The 16,741-nt window shown below is 38.3% G+C and overlaps 1 protein-coding gene across 2 annotated transcripts in view; it reads left to right on the top strand.

Annotated features, from left to right (window-relative positions):
* The window catches only part of pkig (protein kinase (cAMP-dependent, catalytic) inhibitor gamma), a 35,578-nt gene extending 22,972 nt beyond the window's left edge, over window positions 1-12,606 (top strand). For both annotated transcript variants that reach the window (XM_079803454.1, XM_079803453.1), the window contains exons 2-3: window positions 7,163-7,341; window positions 11,869-12,606. In XM_079803454.1, coding sequence (XP_079659580.1) covers window positions 7,191-7,341; window positions 11,869-11,951 — 234 coding nt within the window. In that variant the 5' untranslated portion in view covers window positions 7,163-7,190 and the 3' untranslated portion in view covers window positions 11,952-12,606. The remainder of the gene's footprint in view (window positions 1-7,162; window positions 7,342-11,868) is intronic.
* The last annotated feature ends 4,135 nt before the right edge of the window (window positions 12,607-16,741 follow it).

The following is a 16,741-nucleotide window of genomic DNA, read 5'->3' as shown; positions in this document are numbered from 1 at the left end:
CGATTATGTACATTTGAAAAACAGCCATGGGTAAATTTTTCCCTGTGTCGGTTCTAGTGTTAAATATTGGGCATCAAGACCTGCAGGGTAAATGTGGCCTAAGTCTCTTGCCTTTACGGTTCAGCTCTTGCCTTTTGAGGAGTAAGGGTTTCTTGTCTCAAGGGTCCCATCTTCCTTATCCAGTTCCGGCTTATACGGAAGAGGCTCTTTATTGACTGAACAGTTTGCTGAGAGTGGCCGCATGCACTTTCAAACCAGGGACTGATGGACGAAGTCGAGCAGTTATAAGCGAAAAGTATTTAAACCATCCATGTAATTGCTTAGGCATATTGACACACCCTGTGACCGGTTTGATGGACTGGAGAGCACCGGAGACTCACTCAGTATTCTTGTTGGTTTCTACACTTGAAAGCCACATAAATATTGGAGATGGGCATATTTGTCCATGAAATGTATTAGCTTATGGTGTAATGATATTAACCTCAGAGTCATTTTATTTCCCTTTGAGTGTGCATTCCTGAGTCTCTGTCTGAACATTTTGTCGTTCCCTCCCGAGGATAGTAAATTGTGCTATTTGTGGTCTAGAAAACCTTTCCATCACAGCCGTAATGTTGATAATTAAGACGGATAATTTTACCAAAGGGCCATATATGGTGTTTTCTAGGAACCCGGGGGAGTGATGCAGGCTTCATTAATTGAGGAGAGTGACATCATTTCTGAAAGACCAGTGTCCATATTTTTACTGAAGTCCACATTTGTCACTTTTTCAAGCATTATTTGATACTTTTACACAGGCTGCATACTAGTTTTGGTTAAATTAAAGTTTGTCTAAATTATGAAACAAAACAATTCAGAAAAAAATGTGTCGAGATACTAAAGTTAATTAGTTTGAACTAATTTTTTTATTTTGAGTTGGCTCTACTCAAACCAATGAATTATTTTGAGTGTTAGGGTTTACAGTGTATACCTTTAAGACTTGTATATGTAAATGATTTCTGATCTGATGAGACTTGGCTAACCTTTCACATACAGGAGTAGTTGTGCATGGAAGTTGCTGAGTATGAAACATGTTTTGAAATGTCGGCAGTGCTCTTAATGTCAATGGACCAGTGGTTGACTCTGATTTTGAGTGATGATCTAGTGGGCAGACTGAGTGGCTGGATTTCATTCGCATGATCCTAATATCTCATGATTTGTCCAAATATGGAAATGAGCAATGTGTTTATGTACCCAGTGGGCTGTGCAGATTGTTTAGACACGGGACATATCCAAACATCTAGTGAGAGTGAAAGCGAGACTCTCTCTTTCACTGCTTTTCTGCTTTCATGTTTTATTTAATTTAAATAAATACTTAACCTGAATTTGTCACTTGTTTAAGCTTGCTGGCGACGCAGAACTCATGTAAATGATAAACATGTCAGTGCTCAAGTTGGTGTTTTTGTAAGGCTCTCGTTTTTGATCCCACAAGGACTGCAGGCTGAGGGTGAACTGTGCCATTTCCCTCTGCTATGTGAGGGTTTTTGGTGATATTCAGGGATTTGTGCACACACGCACACACACACACACACCCACACACACACACACACACACTCACACACACTCACACACACACCTGCGTCGTTTGTCCTCTGACGCTGCCTACAGCTGTTGTTGACTCCTGTTTCTCTTGTGATGCCATCTGCAAATAAAAGATTTGGTTCTGTAAGATGGGCCACATGCAAGGGAAAATATATCAAATTACCTTTTAGTAAGCCTTAGTGTAACTTTATTGTAATGAAATTTGTGAGAGTAAATGGAAAGTAACTGAACACTGTACATTTGAGCCAAGCAAAGCAACAGCCCCCGGTTGCCAGATAAACTTGCTAAGTATAGAAACTTTTACTTAAGGCTGGAGTGCTATATATTAGGTACTTAGTATGTTGGATGTTTTACCTAGAATTTTAATCTTTCTGATACCAACTATACACTAGAAAAAATTAATATAAATGAAAATAAATGTATATATCTATACACCATTAAAGGGTAACTTCAGTGATTTAGCATTAAGCTTTGTATCAGTAGAAACCCGGTAGTATATTCGAATTATGGTACTTTCCCCCCTCATATCCCCCTGGGACGAGATAATTATGCATTTTATTTCTGGAAAAAAATCCTCCGATGACGCAAATATCGTCATTTTGCGTCATTGGAAGATTTTTGGCCAGAGGCTAGAGACTACAGGAGCTAGTTCCGCATGTTTTCAACCCGCCCACAGGGGTGGGATCTCTCACAGAATGTAAATGCACACGGCCGCTGCCGCTCGGCTCGGGCATTCATAACAGAGCGGTACAGAGCAAAGTGAGTGTTTCAACTTTTCAATGAATTCCAATGAAAGTTTAGCTTCCATATGCAATCTGATAACACGCCAGACTGGAGACGCGCAGAGAATGACAGCCGCGCTTACCTCAGCTCTGCTCAGCTCTTCTCTCGTGAAGAATGAAATCTGACTCCTGCTGCGTCTGTGCTGTGCCTTTCGTTCGGCTCACTCACAAGTTATTGAAAAGACACGTTCACTTTTTAATTGTAGTGTATGTTCTCTAACTGAACGAAATTATTTTATTACTATGAATAACAAAACGACGTTGGGGGAAGTGCTGCGGGGGGCAAGTGATAACCAATAGCAGCGAAGCAGGTGCATTCTGGGAGTTGTTGTCTTTCATCCACATGAGACAAAAATAATTTCACATTTCTACTACATAAATTACAGTTTAAATACACATTCATCTTCCCAGCGCTGAAGTGCCCCTTTAAACATGTTTGTAAAAACTGCGTTCCGAGGGGTAGCCTAAAAGTCAAGATCCCGGGGGAACCGCCATGTAACTCGTCCCGCACTGTTTGTCATAGACCCATGAATGAGGTGTCAAATTGATTGGCTCATTGAGGAGAGGTGTGTGTGTGTGCTATGACCTTTCTAAGAGATTGGACCTACAATGTTCACACGACAGACAAAAAAGCGGGCAAAAAAAATCCCATAGACTTGCATTGACAGAATGTTCATGAATGTGAATCTCAACTGCCACTTTCTCACACACTCAGCAAGTTTTTTTGAGCAATGTTGCTTGGGATGCTAAACTTTTTTTGAAAAGCTTGTGTTTTGTTGGGAAAGATTCTCTTTAAAAGCCTTGTGCACTTTGTGTGACACTTTCATTAGCTTGTCTCTTCTCTGGGAGTCGAGCTCTCTGCAGGCCACTGTTCCAAATTCTTCTTCAGCTGCTGTGACCCCAGCCTGACCTTTGCTGACTCGGGTCACATCAATAAAAAAATAACCTATCTACCTACATTACGACATGTGAGTGCTAGTAATTATAGATGCTGTGGAAACCGGTTGATATTTGTAGAACATGCCAGCAAAGTTTGCATGAAAGTGAAATTGGCTCACACTTCTCAAGGTCCTGGCCGAAAATGAGGTTGGGACTCGGGAGTATCGGGTAACTGACATGCTGGTGCTGGCAGACGTTGTGTGTAATGACTCAGCCGGCTAAAACACACAGTGGCCAGTGTTGAATGTGCACAGGCTGTGATATGATGGAAAACACTGCAGATCCTCCTCATTGTGATGCTAAATTATGTAAACCATAGACATGTGGAGCTTCCTTGAACAGCTTCCTTAGGGTAATACATGGCTACTTTGAAATGACCATCTATGGATGGCTTTTTGGAGTTAGATAGTGTGGTTACATTTATCTAGCAGACTGATTGAACTGAACCAGCCGGACTTTGACCCCTTGATCCACAAAAGTGGTGTCCAAAAGTTAACTTCTGTTGCAACACATTTTGACATGGACATCATTTGCTCTTTGCAGAAATCTCTATGTTCAACTCCCCACATTTTGGGATGTAATCATTACTTTTCAAGTTAAAGTTCCTCCCACTTTTCAGATTGTTCCTACACCCCTGATTTGCTCAGCACTACTGGAGCATTTGAGAATAACAGAAAGGAAGAGGGGAGCTATAAAAAGAAGGAGAAAAAAAAGAGGAGGGTTGAAGGATGAAAAGAGAAATACAGGGTGATTTGAGGGAAGTAGAGATGCAGAATGGAAGGATGAGCAGTGAAGACCAGCACTATGATTTATACCCTGTAATTTTCTCTGCCTGTTGCTCCTTCACACCTCCCCCACTGCTTCCAACAAATAGCATTGCATTTATTTTGTATTTGTTGTCTTTCCCTCGCCCTCTCACATTCCTCTGGAATATCCCTTCTTCTGTTGTCCCATCTCTTCAGACAGACCAGCTGTACAAATTCAGAGTGGCATTTAGAGTCACAACATACACATTTAGTATTTACAGCCCAATGTGATGCATCTTTGAGTGGAACAGGATATGCGATAAGATGAAAATGAAGGGCAGAACTTGATTTTATCCATCCTGAATTGATTGGATATTGAAAAATGGTCTCTAAATGGCAAGTGGTTGGCGACGTCAGATGAAAAAGACATTTCAGAGAGGAAAGGAATTGATGTGATTTGGTGAAAGATTATTTTTGAGTATAATGTATTGAAGAATAAAACTAGGAATGTGTGTTAAGAACTGTTGCAATATTCCATTAAATTGAGTTTTTTGATATAACGTGTTGACTTGTGCATTTATTTTATATAAGCATCAATATTTTGCTGTCAGTCTATATTTTTTAAAATGCATTAATACTTGTATTCAGCAAGCTTGAATCAAAGAAATGTAATCATGAAATTGCTCAAAAGTGACAGTAAAAAAAATCTAATAAATACTGTTCTTTTGAACATTGTAATTTTACAAAAATATTAAACATCACTGTTTTCAGCATCGATAATAGGGCTGCATGATTCATGGAAATTAAACCGCAATCGCGATATGGGTTATGTGCGATTATGAAAGCGCAAAGGCTGCGATTTTTATGAAATAAATAAATGCCCAGTGTGTCAGTGAAGAGCGGCTCTGTGATCAGTAAGCGCTGCTCCGTCTGAAAGCACTGCGAGTTTGAGTCGCTTATAACGTGCGTTTGAAAAAGCAACTTGTGTCAAACATCTTCACAAACTAGCAGTGTGAAGTGTTCATAAACCTGTTGTCCAACAAAATACGTTTAATAACACGTTTTAACTCACTTCATAGTCAGTCGAGCTGATGTGGCTTCTTATCACAGAATGTCAATCAGCACTGGATATTTATTATTATGAAAATACCAGAGAAGGCTAGAAGAACTCAAATACACCATATCTTGTTGCAGAAGTATTATCTTCATGTTTATTATTAATCAGTCAAAGCGTTTCTATCTTCGTTTTATTCAGCCTACAGCCACTTTAGGGATTTCCCATAGGGAAGGGATTTCCTGAAAAGGAATGATTACTTCTTCTGAGGCAAATGTGGAGTTTCTGCTCGAGGGCGCCCTCTGGGTTCCAGTATGAATTATACATTTATTTAGAAGTATTTCTTCTTATTTTCTACCCAAATGTTTGACAATCCATACGTTTTTCTTCAATGTACAGGAGTTTTAATCCCCACAGGGGATGCATAAGAGGCTCATATTTCATATTAAAGACATAGACTTTAAGAAATTGATATCACAGAAAAAAAGCGCAGATTTTTATAATATATTTTTTACAATAAATCCTTAGACCTTTCTAATGATTTTTAATCATATGCTGTCTGCATATTAACAGGTAACCCATCATTTTTTTTTGTAAAATAAGTTTTCTAGTAAAATATAATTATAATTATTATTTATTATACGGTTATATTTATTCTTAAATGCGGTTTTAAATTTTTAATAATGAAAATGTTATTGTAATAGTTATATTTCTTATTTTTATTAAGCAATAATAATAATCATAATGTCGGGCACTTTTCCGCTCAGAGTTGATTTTTTTCAGTGTCACATGACCCTTCAGAAATGATTCTAATAAGCTGATTTGCTGCGTAAGAAACATTTCTTATTATTTTGAAAACCGCTTTTTATTTTTGCGTAACATTTTTCACTTGTATACTGTAGTGTGTATTCTCATGCTTTTGGGTGATGGGCAAACCTTTTGCAATTCAGTTTGGTGTCCCAGTAGCACAGTAATTTTACACTGTTGCCAGACTGGAATATGGCCATAATGTGTCTTCCTACAAGGTTTAGTGTTAAATGAAAAGCTACACTATCCATCAATAAGGGTTGGAAGAACTGTTTGCCAAACATATAACATGCTAGAAACATAAAAATCACTGCAATAATGATCCAATCATTTACTCATGATTTGCCCATTTAAATTCAAACAGCGAATATTTTTTTTTTGGCCGGGCAGTATACGAACACCTAATGTATGTGTATATGTATATGTGTATATGTATGTATGTATATGTATGTATGTATATATGTGTGTGTATATATATGTATATGTATATGTATATGTATGTGTACCTTTTTTTTTCCCATTTTCATTGACCTTGCTGTTAAATGATTACTCAACTAAAGACATTTTCTCACAGTATTTTGAAGTTTGTAGAACATAAACCTTGAATATTACGGTGTCAAATTAGGAAGTAATGAGTGTTACTTTTGAGACGTTATCAGCAGCATTGGTTAAAAGTAAATGGGGTATTTTTTGGATTTCATGTTGACTCAGTGAGTGAGCAGCTAATGTGTTTGGATGCATTCTCCGGGAGGATTCCTCTCTCAGCATAATGCCCAACCATGACTCTCCTTCTGAAAGCAGTTTAATGAGCTCCAAAAAGTGTCTAATCGATCGCTTTGGGTTTTATCTCTTGTTTGCGTGCCAATAAGGCTCCATTTGGAAGCTTGAACTGATACTCGCAAGAAAACCCTGAGTGTAAACAAGCATGAAAAGAATGACGAATGCATCCAGCGTTGGATGAGTGCTTTTAGCTTTCTTATATAATTAGGCCATGAAATGAGTTCATTGGCTGAATCTATTAACTTCAGCGTTGAAATAGAGCCCCTGAAGTAATAATTACTCCAATTCATCAGACGGCGTGTTCCGTCATGGGCATTACTGAACTGAGAGTTTCACAGCTTTTCTCTGTCAGGTTTTTCCTTTCCAGTGCTTATTAAAAGGAGTTATTCAAAAGAGGTTTCTAGTCAAACTCTTGGTTTCTTTCTCTCTTGGCGGTAAATGTTCTACCTTTTTGTCTGTCTTTTTGTTTCTTTCAGGTGTAATGAGAGGGCAGTTTGTGAGCAGATGATGGACGTTGAGGCGTCATATTCAGAGTTCATAAACTGTGATCGTACAGGTCGCAGGAACGCGGTGCCAGACATTAAAGGAGAGGCGGTAGTGGCGGGGACCAGTGAACTAACCAAAGACATGGCTCAGATGGACCTGAAAGCTGCAGGTACGTCACACACAGAGTACCAAAATGAGTGGCTAACTTCGCTGTCAAATGCATACAAAATTATGTCAAAATGTAATTCAGTTAAAGGGCACCTATTATGCCCCTTTTTACAATATGTAATATAAGTCTCAGGTGTCCCCAGAGTGTGTCTGTGAAGTTTCAGATCAAAATTCCTAATAGACCATTTAATATACCATTTTGAAAAAGCTAATTTTTCTCAAACCCCAAAATTGGCAGTTTTCTGTGTGTCTCCTTTAAATGCAAATGAGCTGCTGCTCCCCTTCCCAGAGAGCGGAGCCTTCACGGGTGAACACTCCAATGAAAACTGAAACATGACACATCTGTTTGTTTTGATGATCATCTGCGTCATCGCAGACACGCTCATGTGACATTGCAGTTCTTCATCATCATGAAATATGTTATTGCGAACTGTCAAATGCACACAAGGTTATGTCAGAAACACACAAAGTTCACATGAACACAATACCGTGTGCACATTAGATCAGTGTAACTTTACTAAAGTGAAAGCAGTGTAATATACAAGTACCTACTGCTATATCTGCTGTTAATATGAATCAAACAACAGAAGAAATCAGAAAATCACTCACTGCTCTTGACTGAATGAACTTTAGTAGCTTTATTAAGAACACATTTCTCACTTGAATGCTGCTGTTAATGCTCGGGCTAGGAGATAAACATGGCGGACTGTGTACAGCTCTCTGAGGGCGGGGTCTACGCTAATACAGCCATCAACACTCGTGGGCGGGGCCTGTGAAATGTGACGTCACTTTACCAGGATTCTCAAAACGGCTTATTCTGAGACACTGCTTATGATTTATGGGGATTCAAAAAAAAGGATTGGGTGGATTTTTACCATTATAGGGTGCTTGTGTACACACACTGCCAACACACATTTATGTTCAAACATCAATTAAAAGAGAATTTTGCATAATAGGTGCCCTTTTAAACAGTCAAGCTCAAAGAAAACTTCGGCCGACCATGTTGAAATGACAATGAAAATTATGTCCATGTGATGTAATTTTCGTCATCAGAAGGGTCTGGGGTCGTCCGCACACCCCGTCCGTGTGCAGCCCAATTAGTGACTTGAGTGCTTGAAAACAAAATCCACTAGATGGAGTTCACGTGCCAAACGTGTCTTTCCATGCTCACGGCCATACGAGTATAGTTTTAAAAAGACTACTGCGCTCAACGGAAAATGAATATACCTGGGCCTTCGGTTTTGGAACGTAAATATTTGAGAGAAAACACATGTTTTGTAACAGTATATTGAGCTGAGCTGAACGTTTTAGAAGGAGCGCTCTGAGCGCATGAAGTTGGAAAAAAAATCAACTCGGAGCAGAAAAGCGCCCGACGCAGGGCCAGCTCTAGCTCTTTGGTTGCCCTAGGCGAGATTGAGTTTTTAACAAATTATGACTCAAACAATGGATGAACAAACAAAAATGCTTTTATAGTCACTCCAACACTTAATCAAGCAAATTAAGACTTGAAGGATCAACTGTAATAAATTGTTCATACACAAATGCTAGAAAGAATGTTCAAGGATATTTACCAAATATTAACTCCATAAACTGTGCAAAAACTCTCTTAAGCACCTGTTAAGACACTTAAAGGGTAATTTCACCCAAAAATTAAAATTCTGTCATTAATTACTTACCCTCATGTCGTTCGACACCCGTAAGACCTCCGTTCGTCTTCGGAACACAAATGAAGATATTTTAGTTGAAATCTGATGGCTCTGAAAGGCCTCCATTGGCACAATGCACGGTTCACTCTCAAGACCCTTAAAAGGTACTAAAGACGTCGTTACAAAGTCCATCTCACTACAGTGGTTCTACAATAACTTTATGAATCGGCGAGAATAGTTTTTGTGCGCAAAAAAAACTAAATAACGACTTATATAGTGATGACGATTTCAAAACACGGCCTCATGAAGCTTCGAAGCGTTATGAATCATTGAGTCGAATGAGCAGTTTGGATCGCCAAATTTCAGCAGTTTGGCAGTTTGACACGCGATCCGAATCATGATTCGACTCACTAATTCATAACGCTTCGAAGCTTCATGAGGCCATGTTTTGAAATCGTCATCACTATATAAGTTGTTATTTAGGGTTTTTTTGCGCACAAAAACTATTCTCACCGATTCATAAAGTTATTTTAGAACCACTGTAGTGAGATGGACTTTGTAACGACGTCTTTAGTACCTTTTAAGGGTCTTGAGAGTGAACCGACGGGTGTCGAACGACATGAGGGTAAGTAATTAATAACAGAATTTTCATTTTTGGGTGAACTAACCCTTTAAGCAAATTATGACCCATAAACTAAATTAACTATACCCTCTACAAACAAAAGTGCTATTATGGATACACTGTACTTACCACTACAAAACTAAAATATAAAAGTTCTTGTAGCATTATCCCTATCTCAAATAATAAAAGATACAGTTGTTTCTGGCATTTCTAGTCACCTTCAAAATTGACGCAGCATTAAAATTTGGCTCGTCTGGACTTCCTTATTGTCAGTGAAATGCATAGTAATGTGTAGAAAACTAACTAGCTAGCTAGTGATAGCTTAGTGACAGCAATGAAACGTCCAATGTCGTCCAATATTAGTTGATAATATGGATAATACGAAGTAAATTTATTTCATTTGACACCTTTATGGCTGAGATGAGAAGACTTGCCTCTATACTGGGCTTTCTTTTGATCGTCTGCCTTTCTCTTTTTCCGTCCCTGTGCACTCGAGGGTTTAGACCGCTTCATTTTTGATGAACGCGCCAGTGATGAGCACTTGCCTGACCTAACGCCTGAACGCCTGTGCTCGACAATACTCACCATCAATTCAATCTAATAATCAGGTTAAGTGATTAAACGTGTGGCTGAGGGGGCGCCCAAGGATGATCATGTTTAATAAACATTGTTTTATTTCGCTTGTTCTAATTCTATGCTTAATGGGAAGTAAGTTTAAGGGCACCACTAGAGGGCGCCTGCGCCCCCAACACATTTGTCACCCTAGGCAACTGCCTAGCTCGCCTATAGCAAACGCCGGCCCTGGCCCGACGTCATCGCGTTTTTTTTTCTATTGTCCAATCGAATGAATGGAGAGGCGGGTCTTCCGTTGAGGCGACTTTACCTTGATTAGACTGACAGGACAGCTGATTCGGGGGTTTCCTAGCAACATAATAAAACGTAGCGCCTCGTGTTTTCGAACCTGAAAAACGCGTTCTGTGTGATCGGGGCCTAACATGTTAATCAAAGAACAAAAGACAAAGAAAAACACTGTCTGCTCTTTAATGGTAAACTGGTGTTTATTTCAAATCTCTCTTTATTCTATTTTATTTATTTGTGCTATTGTTTGCAAATTCTTTTTATTTGTTCTTATTTTATTACTTTTTCATAACCCTGTTTCTTTATGAAAATAAAATTTGGCATTGAAGAAAAGTGGATTTTTCTTTGTATATAGTGTCAATTATAGTTCTTAGAAAGGAAAATGGGATTCATCGAAAATCTGTATCGGCAGGTCACAAAAAACAACAACCGGAAATCGGCCAAGAAAATTGCAATCGGTGCATCGAAGCTATTCATTTGTGGTTTTATACTAACATTATACTTTAAAGAAATATGAGATTAAACTCTTTTATTGTTGTTAGAATATTCACCATTTGAATCTAAGCCAATGTAACAGACAGAAATTATATCATCTGTCTTGCATTTATGTGCATGAAGAGTTATCATTGGTCCTCTTTCTTGTATCTATTCGATCATCTAATTTACACTGAAATTCGTCATGTTATGAAAACAAGAAAATATGTAAAAGTTAAAACTATAAAGTGGCTGAGATGCTATGAAAGCTAACCTTACCTAAAACTTTACCGCACTAATATTTTCTTCAATATACCTTTTTTTTTTTTAAATGTTCTTATAAATATTCTGACAGTAATTCGTATTAGTAATTCTGCACAACCAGTGCTGCTCGTGTGATTAAAAGAACTGATAATGTCTCTTAACTGCCAGTGGTCTATACTGTCATATTTATTATGCAACACTGCATCCTTATGGCCCCTCTAATGACTTGCTTTGTGAATACGGTAAGACAGTGACACATGAACACATTACAAATGTCTTTTAAAAAAAGAGGATGTGGACTTTCACTGGCCTTTCTTTCAAAATGTCCCTTACTTTATCCAGGACACGACTCCGTAAGGTCACAATGTCCAGATTGAACACGCATGCGTTTGGTGACACAGATTTATTATCTGCCCTCTCAACAATAACTGCTTCCTTGACCGTTTCCTATTCGTATGGGAACTTTTCAACTCTTTCCTACTGAAATAAGAGCTGCATCTGTCTCCATTTGACCCAATTTCCTCAGTTCACATTCTTGGCACCATTTTATCTCTGAAATAACCTGAGACTTTCCCATGACTATGAGGACCCTGTCAAGAATGTGTAGCTGGGGATGTGCACATGTAATGTTGTGGCATTACGTTGTCTCATCTGTGTCTTGTAGAGGGAGATGCTTCTGGATCTCCAGCCCCTGAAGCAGAGGCCTCCGGGAGCCAGGACAATCAGGGGACAGAGGGACCATCATAAAGATCAAAAATGATCCGGAGGAGAGAGGAAAGCTGAGGAGTTCTCTCCTTTTCTCATCAAAATTCTCCTCATCTTTGCTCATCGGGCAGCAGTGAAGGATTCCTCTCATAGACTGCCATTAAGGTGGACGTCCACCCGTTGCATGCTGTTGAGTGCCTAAGAGATAGATGGAGAAGACACTGCCTTTACACCACTAAATGGGACGAATCTGTCAAGGACTGTATTCATTCACAGCGCTGAGTGAGGGAAAGTTGTTTTTTCTTACAGAGGTTGAACAGAAGCACAGGCGTTTTGATATTTTTCCAACCTAAACTTAAACTAAACGGTTCAATCTCATGTTGAGCTACTGTACACTATAAAGTACCTTTTTGTTACAGCCTAGGGCATGGATGGCTCAATTTTTAAATTTTTTTTTTTAAACAATGACCACTCCAGTTGAATGAGGTCAGAAGAGATTTGTTTCTACACTTCATTACATACTGTAACACAAATGTAACATAATTAACGATATTTATGTAGTTTCTTAAGTTACTGCTTTCTGCTCCTGGCACTGTTTTGTGGTTTTTGTCAAACTCTCAAGAAACAGTTGTTGAAACACATTGCATTTATATAGTGACTTTAAATGGAAGTACCTCAAAATAAACAGGAATGACATCATTTTCGCTTTCAATGTCTTAATTCATTGAACTTTGGTTGCACAGTAAACATTCAGTCACAACGGGAGTGGAAAGTTATATGAATAATCATTATACTCACCAAATAAATAAATACGTGGACATTAAATTTTAGTCTAAATTATAATTTTTACCCAAGTATTACCTTTAAAGCTTTAAAAAATAAATAAATAAATAAAATACTCCATAAAAGGCGCAGTAGGTAATTTCCACCGCTAGAGATCGCTTATTCAAAACAAAAGCCTAGCTTGATGATGCCGGGAATGAGCATGGAATCATGGGAGTTGTAGTCTTGACTCTATACCTCTACGATATCCGACGGACTTGGGCAGAAATCATGTTCATGAATGAGCGATTACGGTGGTATGAAGCAGTGCGGGCCGAGAGCCCTTGGAGCGAAAGCTAATAGAGACCTGCTCGAAACACCGGTCTCTGAGCTTTTAATATGCTTATGCCAGCAGTCGGCCACTTCTGCTCTTTTCGTTGCATGTGTGGGGTAACGCAGAGATGTTTTACGGTTAAAACAATCATACTAAATCCATTTGAGTGTGTTGAAAGTTATGTTACTCTGTGGGATCGCTCGGTGGCTGGTATGAGAGATCAATATAAGAATATCATATTTAAAGCAGAGGTTCCTTTCTTTTGGCATTGCATATTCAGACATTTCTATAATAAAATATTCTGGGGGCTATGAAACTTTTGTGAAAATAATAAAAAAAAATGTTGGTGGTGGCTGAATTTTTTTTTCTTTTTTCAAAAACGTAATTAAAACATTTTTGTCACACCCAGTGGCGAAGGCAGAAAGTTGTTGATGGGTGGGCCTCCAATAGTGTGGGTGGGCCGGAATAATTTGCATTACCCCCTTAATTTGGAAGAAAAATCCAAATATCCAACTGAAACATAGCAACATAGCTAAAAGTATTCCGTATATGTTGGACCTTTTATTGTATATTGTATTTTAATATAGTCAACTTCTACTGCCTTCTGGATATTAACTATATCACGAAGATAAATCACAATGTCCTGTATCGACAACCCATTAATAAACGTGCTCACAAATATTACATGTCACGGCGGGCCAGACTAAAAACCTACCCATATGGCAAGCCGTTTTAACTTTTAATCAAATCGCAGGATATGTATTTGTGATATCAACAATTCAATTTTCACTAGTTAAAATGTTAATTCTTGATATCAGGAATTAGATTTACACTAGTAACAATGACCATTTTTGATATCAGAAATTACATTTCCACTAGTAACAACATTAATTCTTGATATCAACAATTCAATTTTCACTAGTTAAAATGCTCATTTTGATATCAAGAATTGAATTTCCACTAGTGAAAACTTTAATTCTTGATATCAGTAATTGTATTTTCACTAGTGAAATGTCCCCATAGGCGGCCATTCAAAATCAATTCTTGATATCAACAATTGATTTCTTACTAGTAGAAATTCCAATTTCAGATATCAGAAATACAATTCTTACTAGTAAAAATGCAAATTTCTGATATCAATAATTACTTTGTTACTAGTGCAAACATCTATTCTTGATATCAGCAATTGAATTGTTACTAGTAATAATGTTCATTTTTGATATCAATAATTTGATTGTCACTAGTAACAATGTTCATTTCTGATATCATGAATGTGATTGTTACTAGTAAGAAAGACATTTTAGATATCTGAAATTATATTGATATCACAAATACATTTTCAGATATCAAAAATGAACATTTTTACTAGTAACAATTCAATTGTTGATATCAAGAATAGGCATTTCAACTAGTGACAATTGAATTCTTGATATCAGAAATCCGCGTTTTTACTTGTAACAATATAATTATTGATATCAAACAATATATTTCCACTAGTAAGAAGAACAAAGCTGATATCTGTATTCAGAATTAGTACTAGTAAGAAATGCATTTTTGATATCTGTAATAGTTTTGTCGCCATTTTAACATTTAAAACACATGTAGGATATGAATTGTTGATATCAACAATTACAATTCTAGATCCCAGATAGCAATGAGTCGGCGGACCACCGGCGGTGATCCGGCGGCTGTAGAAGCGTCAGAATTGCGTAATCGCAAACACGTTTGACGGCGCACCGCCGGCGGCAGCCGCTTTTTAAAAGCGGCAGCCGGCTTCCTACCGCCTTCGTACCGCCGCCGGCCCGCAGGCAAACCGCCGTTCCGCCGCCTTTATACCAAAAGGCGGCCCGTCGGAGGCAAACGCTATTTTCGAGCGATCTGCCTCCGCTTATTGTGTAATAAATAATATATATATTTATTTATTATTCATATATTTGTAACATGCAGTTTATGATGGATAATAATTGAACAAACCAGATAAATTCCCATTTGGCATTTTTATTCCACATTTCAAAGTACATTAACTGTCAATGATACAAGATAATATAAATGAAATATAACAGACAATAAATAAGCTTAAATAGGCCTATAAATAACAAAAAACATTTTTACTAAAGAACCTGCATGTTTCCAATTAAATTTTGGTTTAAAAAAAAAAAAAAAAACAGCCTTACAAGCAAATTATAACACTTACAATATTTGTTAATAACAAATAGGTCAGCTCTGGGATGAAAAGAATTACCATTAAATATTATATCAAATAATGAGGATATTTGGTACCAAAGAATGTGCAGGATACCAAATAAATCGAGGAATAACATCACATTTAACAAGCCATTTCTAACAATAGGATAAATGGTAATAATTTAGAGTAAAGCTCTGGAGAAGAATAGAACAGTAGTAGAACAGAACATTATAACAAGCCTGACTATGGGTTCTCCGGTTTTCCCCGACATCCAGAATGAGGCAGCGCAAATTGGCTTATCTTCAGTGATTTCTTGTGCGCCTATATAAAGGACAAACAACCTCGCCATCCCATATCTATCCAAGGAGCTGCCTTCAAGGCAGGGTCACAGGGAATAAAAAAAAGTCATTTCCACAGTGAACAGTGTGGATTGGGTGAGTGTAGCCTGAAACTTCTGGCTTCTTTAGGGGTCTTGATGTTACTGACTGCAGGATAAAGAAAGGGTTCCAGGTGTCAGTAGTCAGCCTAGGTGTAAGAGGTCGGCTGTGGGTCCCTCTCAGCTGTGCGGCGTCTTTTTCCGCCTTCACGATCAGATGTTCCTTTCAGGTAACGCATAGCGCTAACCTGGACCGCCTCATCAGTGGCATCCTGGGTCGCCGGGTTCTTCCGGATGGCTCCTGTAGAAAATACAGATCTGTCATTCCATGTGAACGTCATAAGGCCACACACATCTACTTAAATATATAACAAATTTATATATTTATATATATTACTTTGAACAATGGTCTTCAGGAACATGTCTCTAAAACATGCTTTATCCCCTACACCCGTCCAGGTTGTATTAATGGAAAGGTGATTAGAGAAGATACTCTAAAGCATTCGCCACACGGTTGTCTTTAGGTCCCTCCCACATTTGATTGCCAAAAACCGAAGCTGAAAATACAAAAAAGTGTTACAAATTACATATCTCTGAAGCTTCTCATACATAAATATAAAAATGTGACAGGCTGTGGATTCAGACTGTAGAATATGCAGTGTACAATCTTAAATTTTACTTTTTAGATTACCCTACAGCATTATAAACAAAATCAGCACACTTACTGGAGCTCTTTATCCTGCCTCAAACTGTTGTCAAGCAACGCCAAATGGGTTGTCTAGGGCAGTGGTTTTCAAACCTGTCCTGGAGGACCCCCAGCACTGCACATTTTGTATGTCTCCCATATTTGACACACCCACTTCAGGTCTTGCGGTCTCTAATAATGAGCTCATGAGTTGAATCAGGTGTGTTAGATGAGGGAGACATACAAAATGTGCAGTGCTGGGGGTCCTCCAGGACAGGTTTGAAAACCACTGGTCTAGGGGGAGTAACAGACCCCCTGGCAGGGATAACTCTCCAAAAGACACATTGGCACTGAAATGTTGCAGCATAGTGTCCATTTTGTTGTCCATGCTACGCACAACATCGCCAAACTCTCCAAGACGTCGCAGCATTAGGGTCTGATCTGCACCTACAGGGGTTCACAGAATAAAAGAATAAAGCAGTCAGTCCTG

The sequence above is a fragment of the Gobio gobio genome (genome assembly GCF_949357685.1).
Source record: "Gobio gobio genome assembly, chromosome: 21".
Classification (NCBI taxonomy): domain Eukaryota; kingdom Metazoa; phylum Chordata; class Actinopteri; order Cypriniformes; family Gobionidae; genus Gobio; species Gobio gobio.
This window is presented reverse-complemented; position numbering and strand designations above follow the sequence as displayed.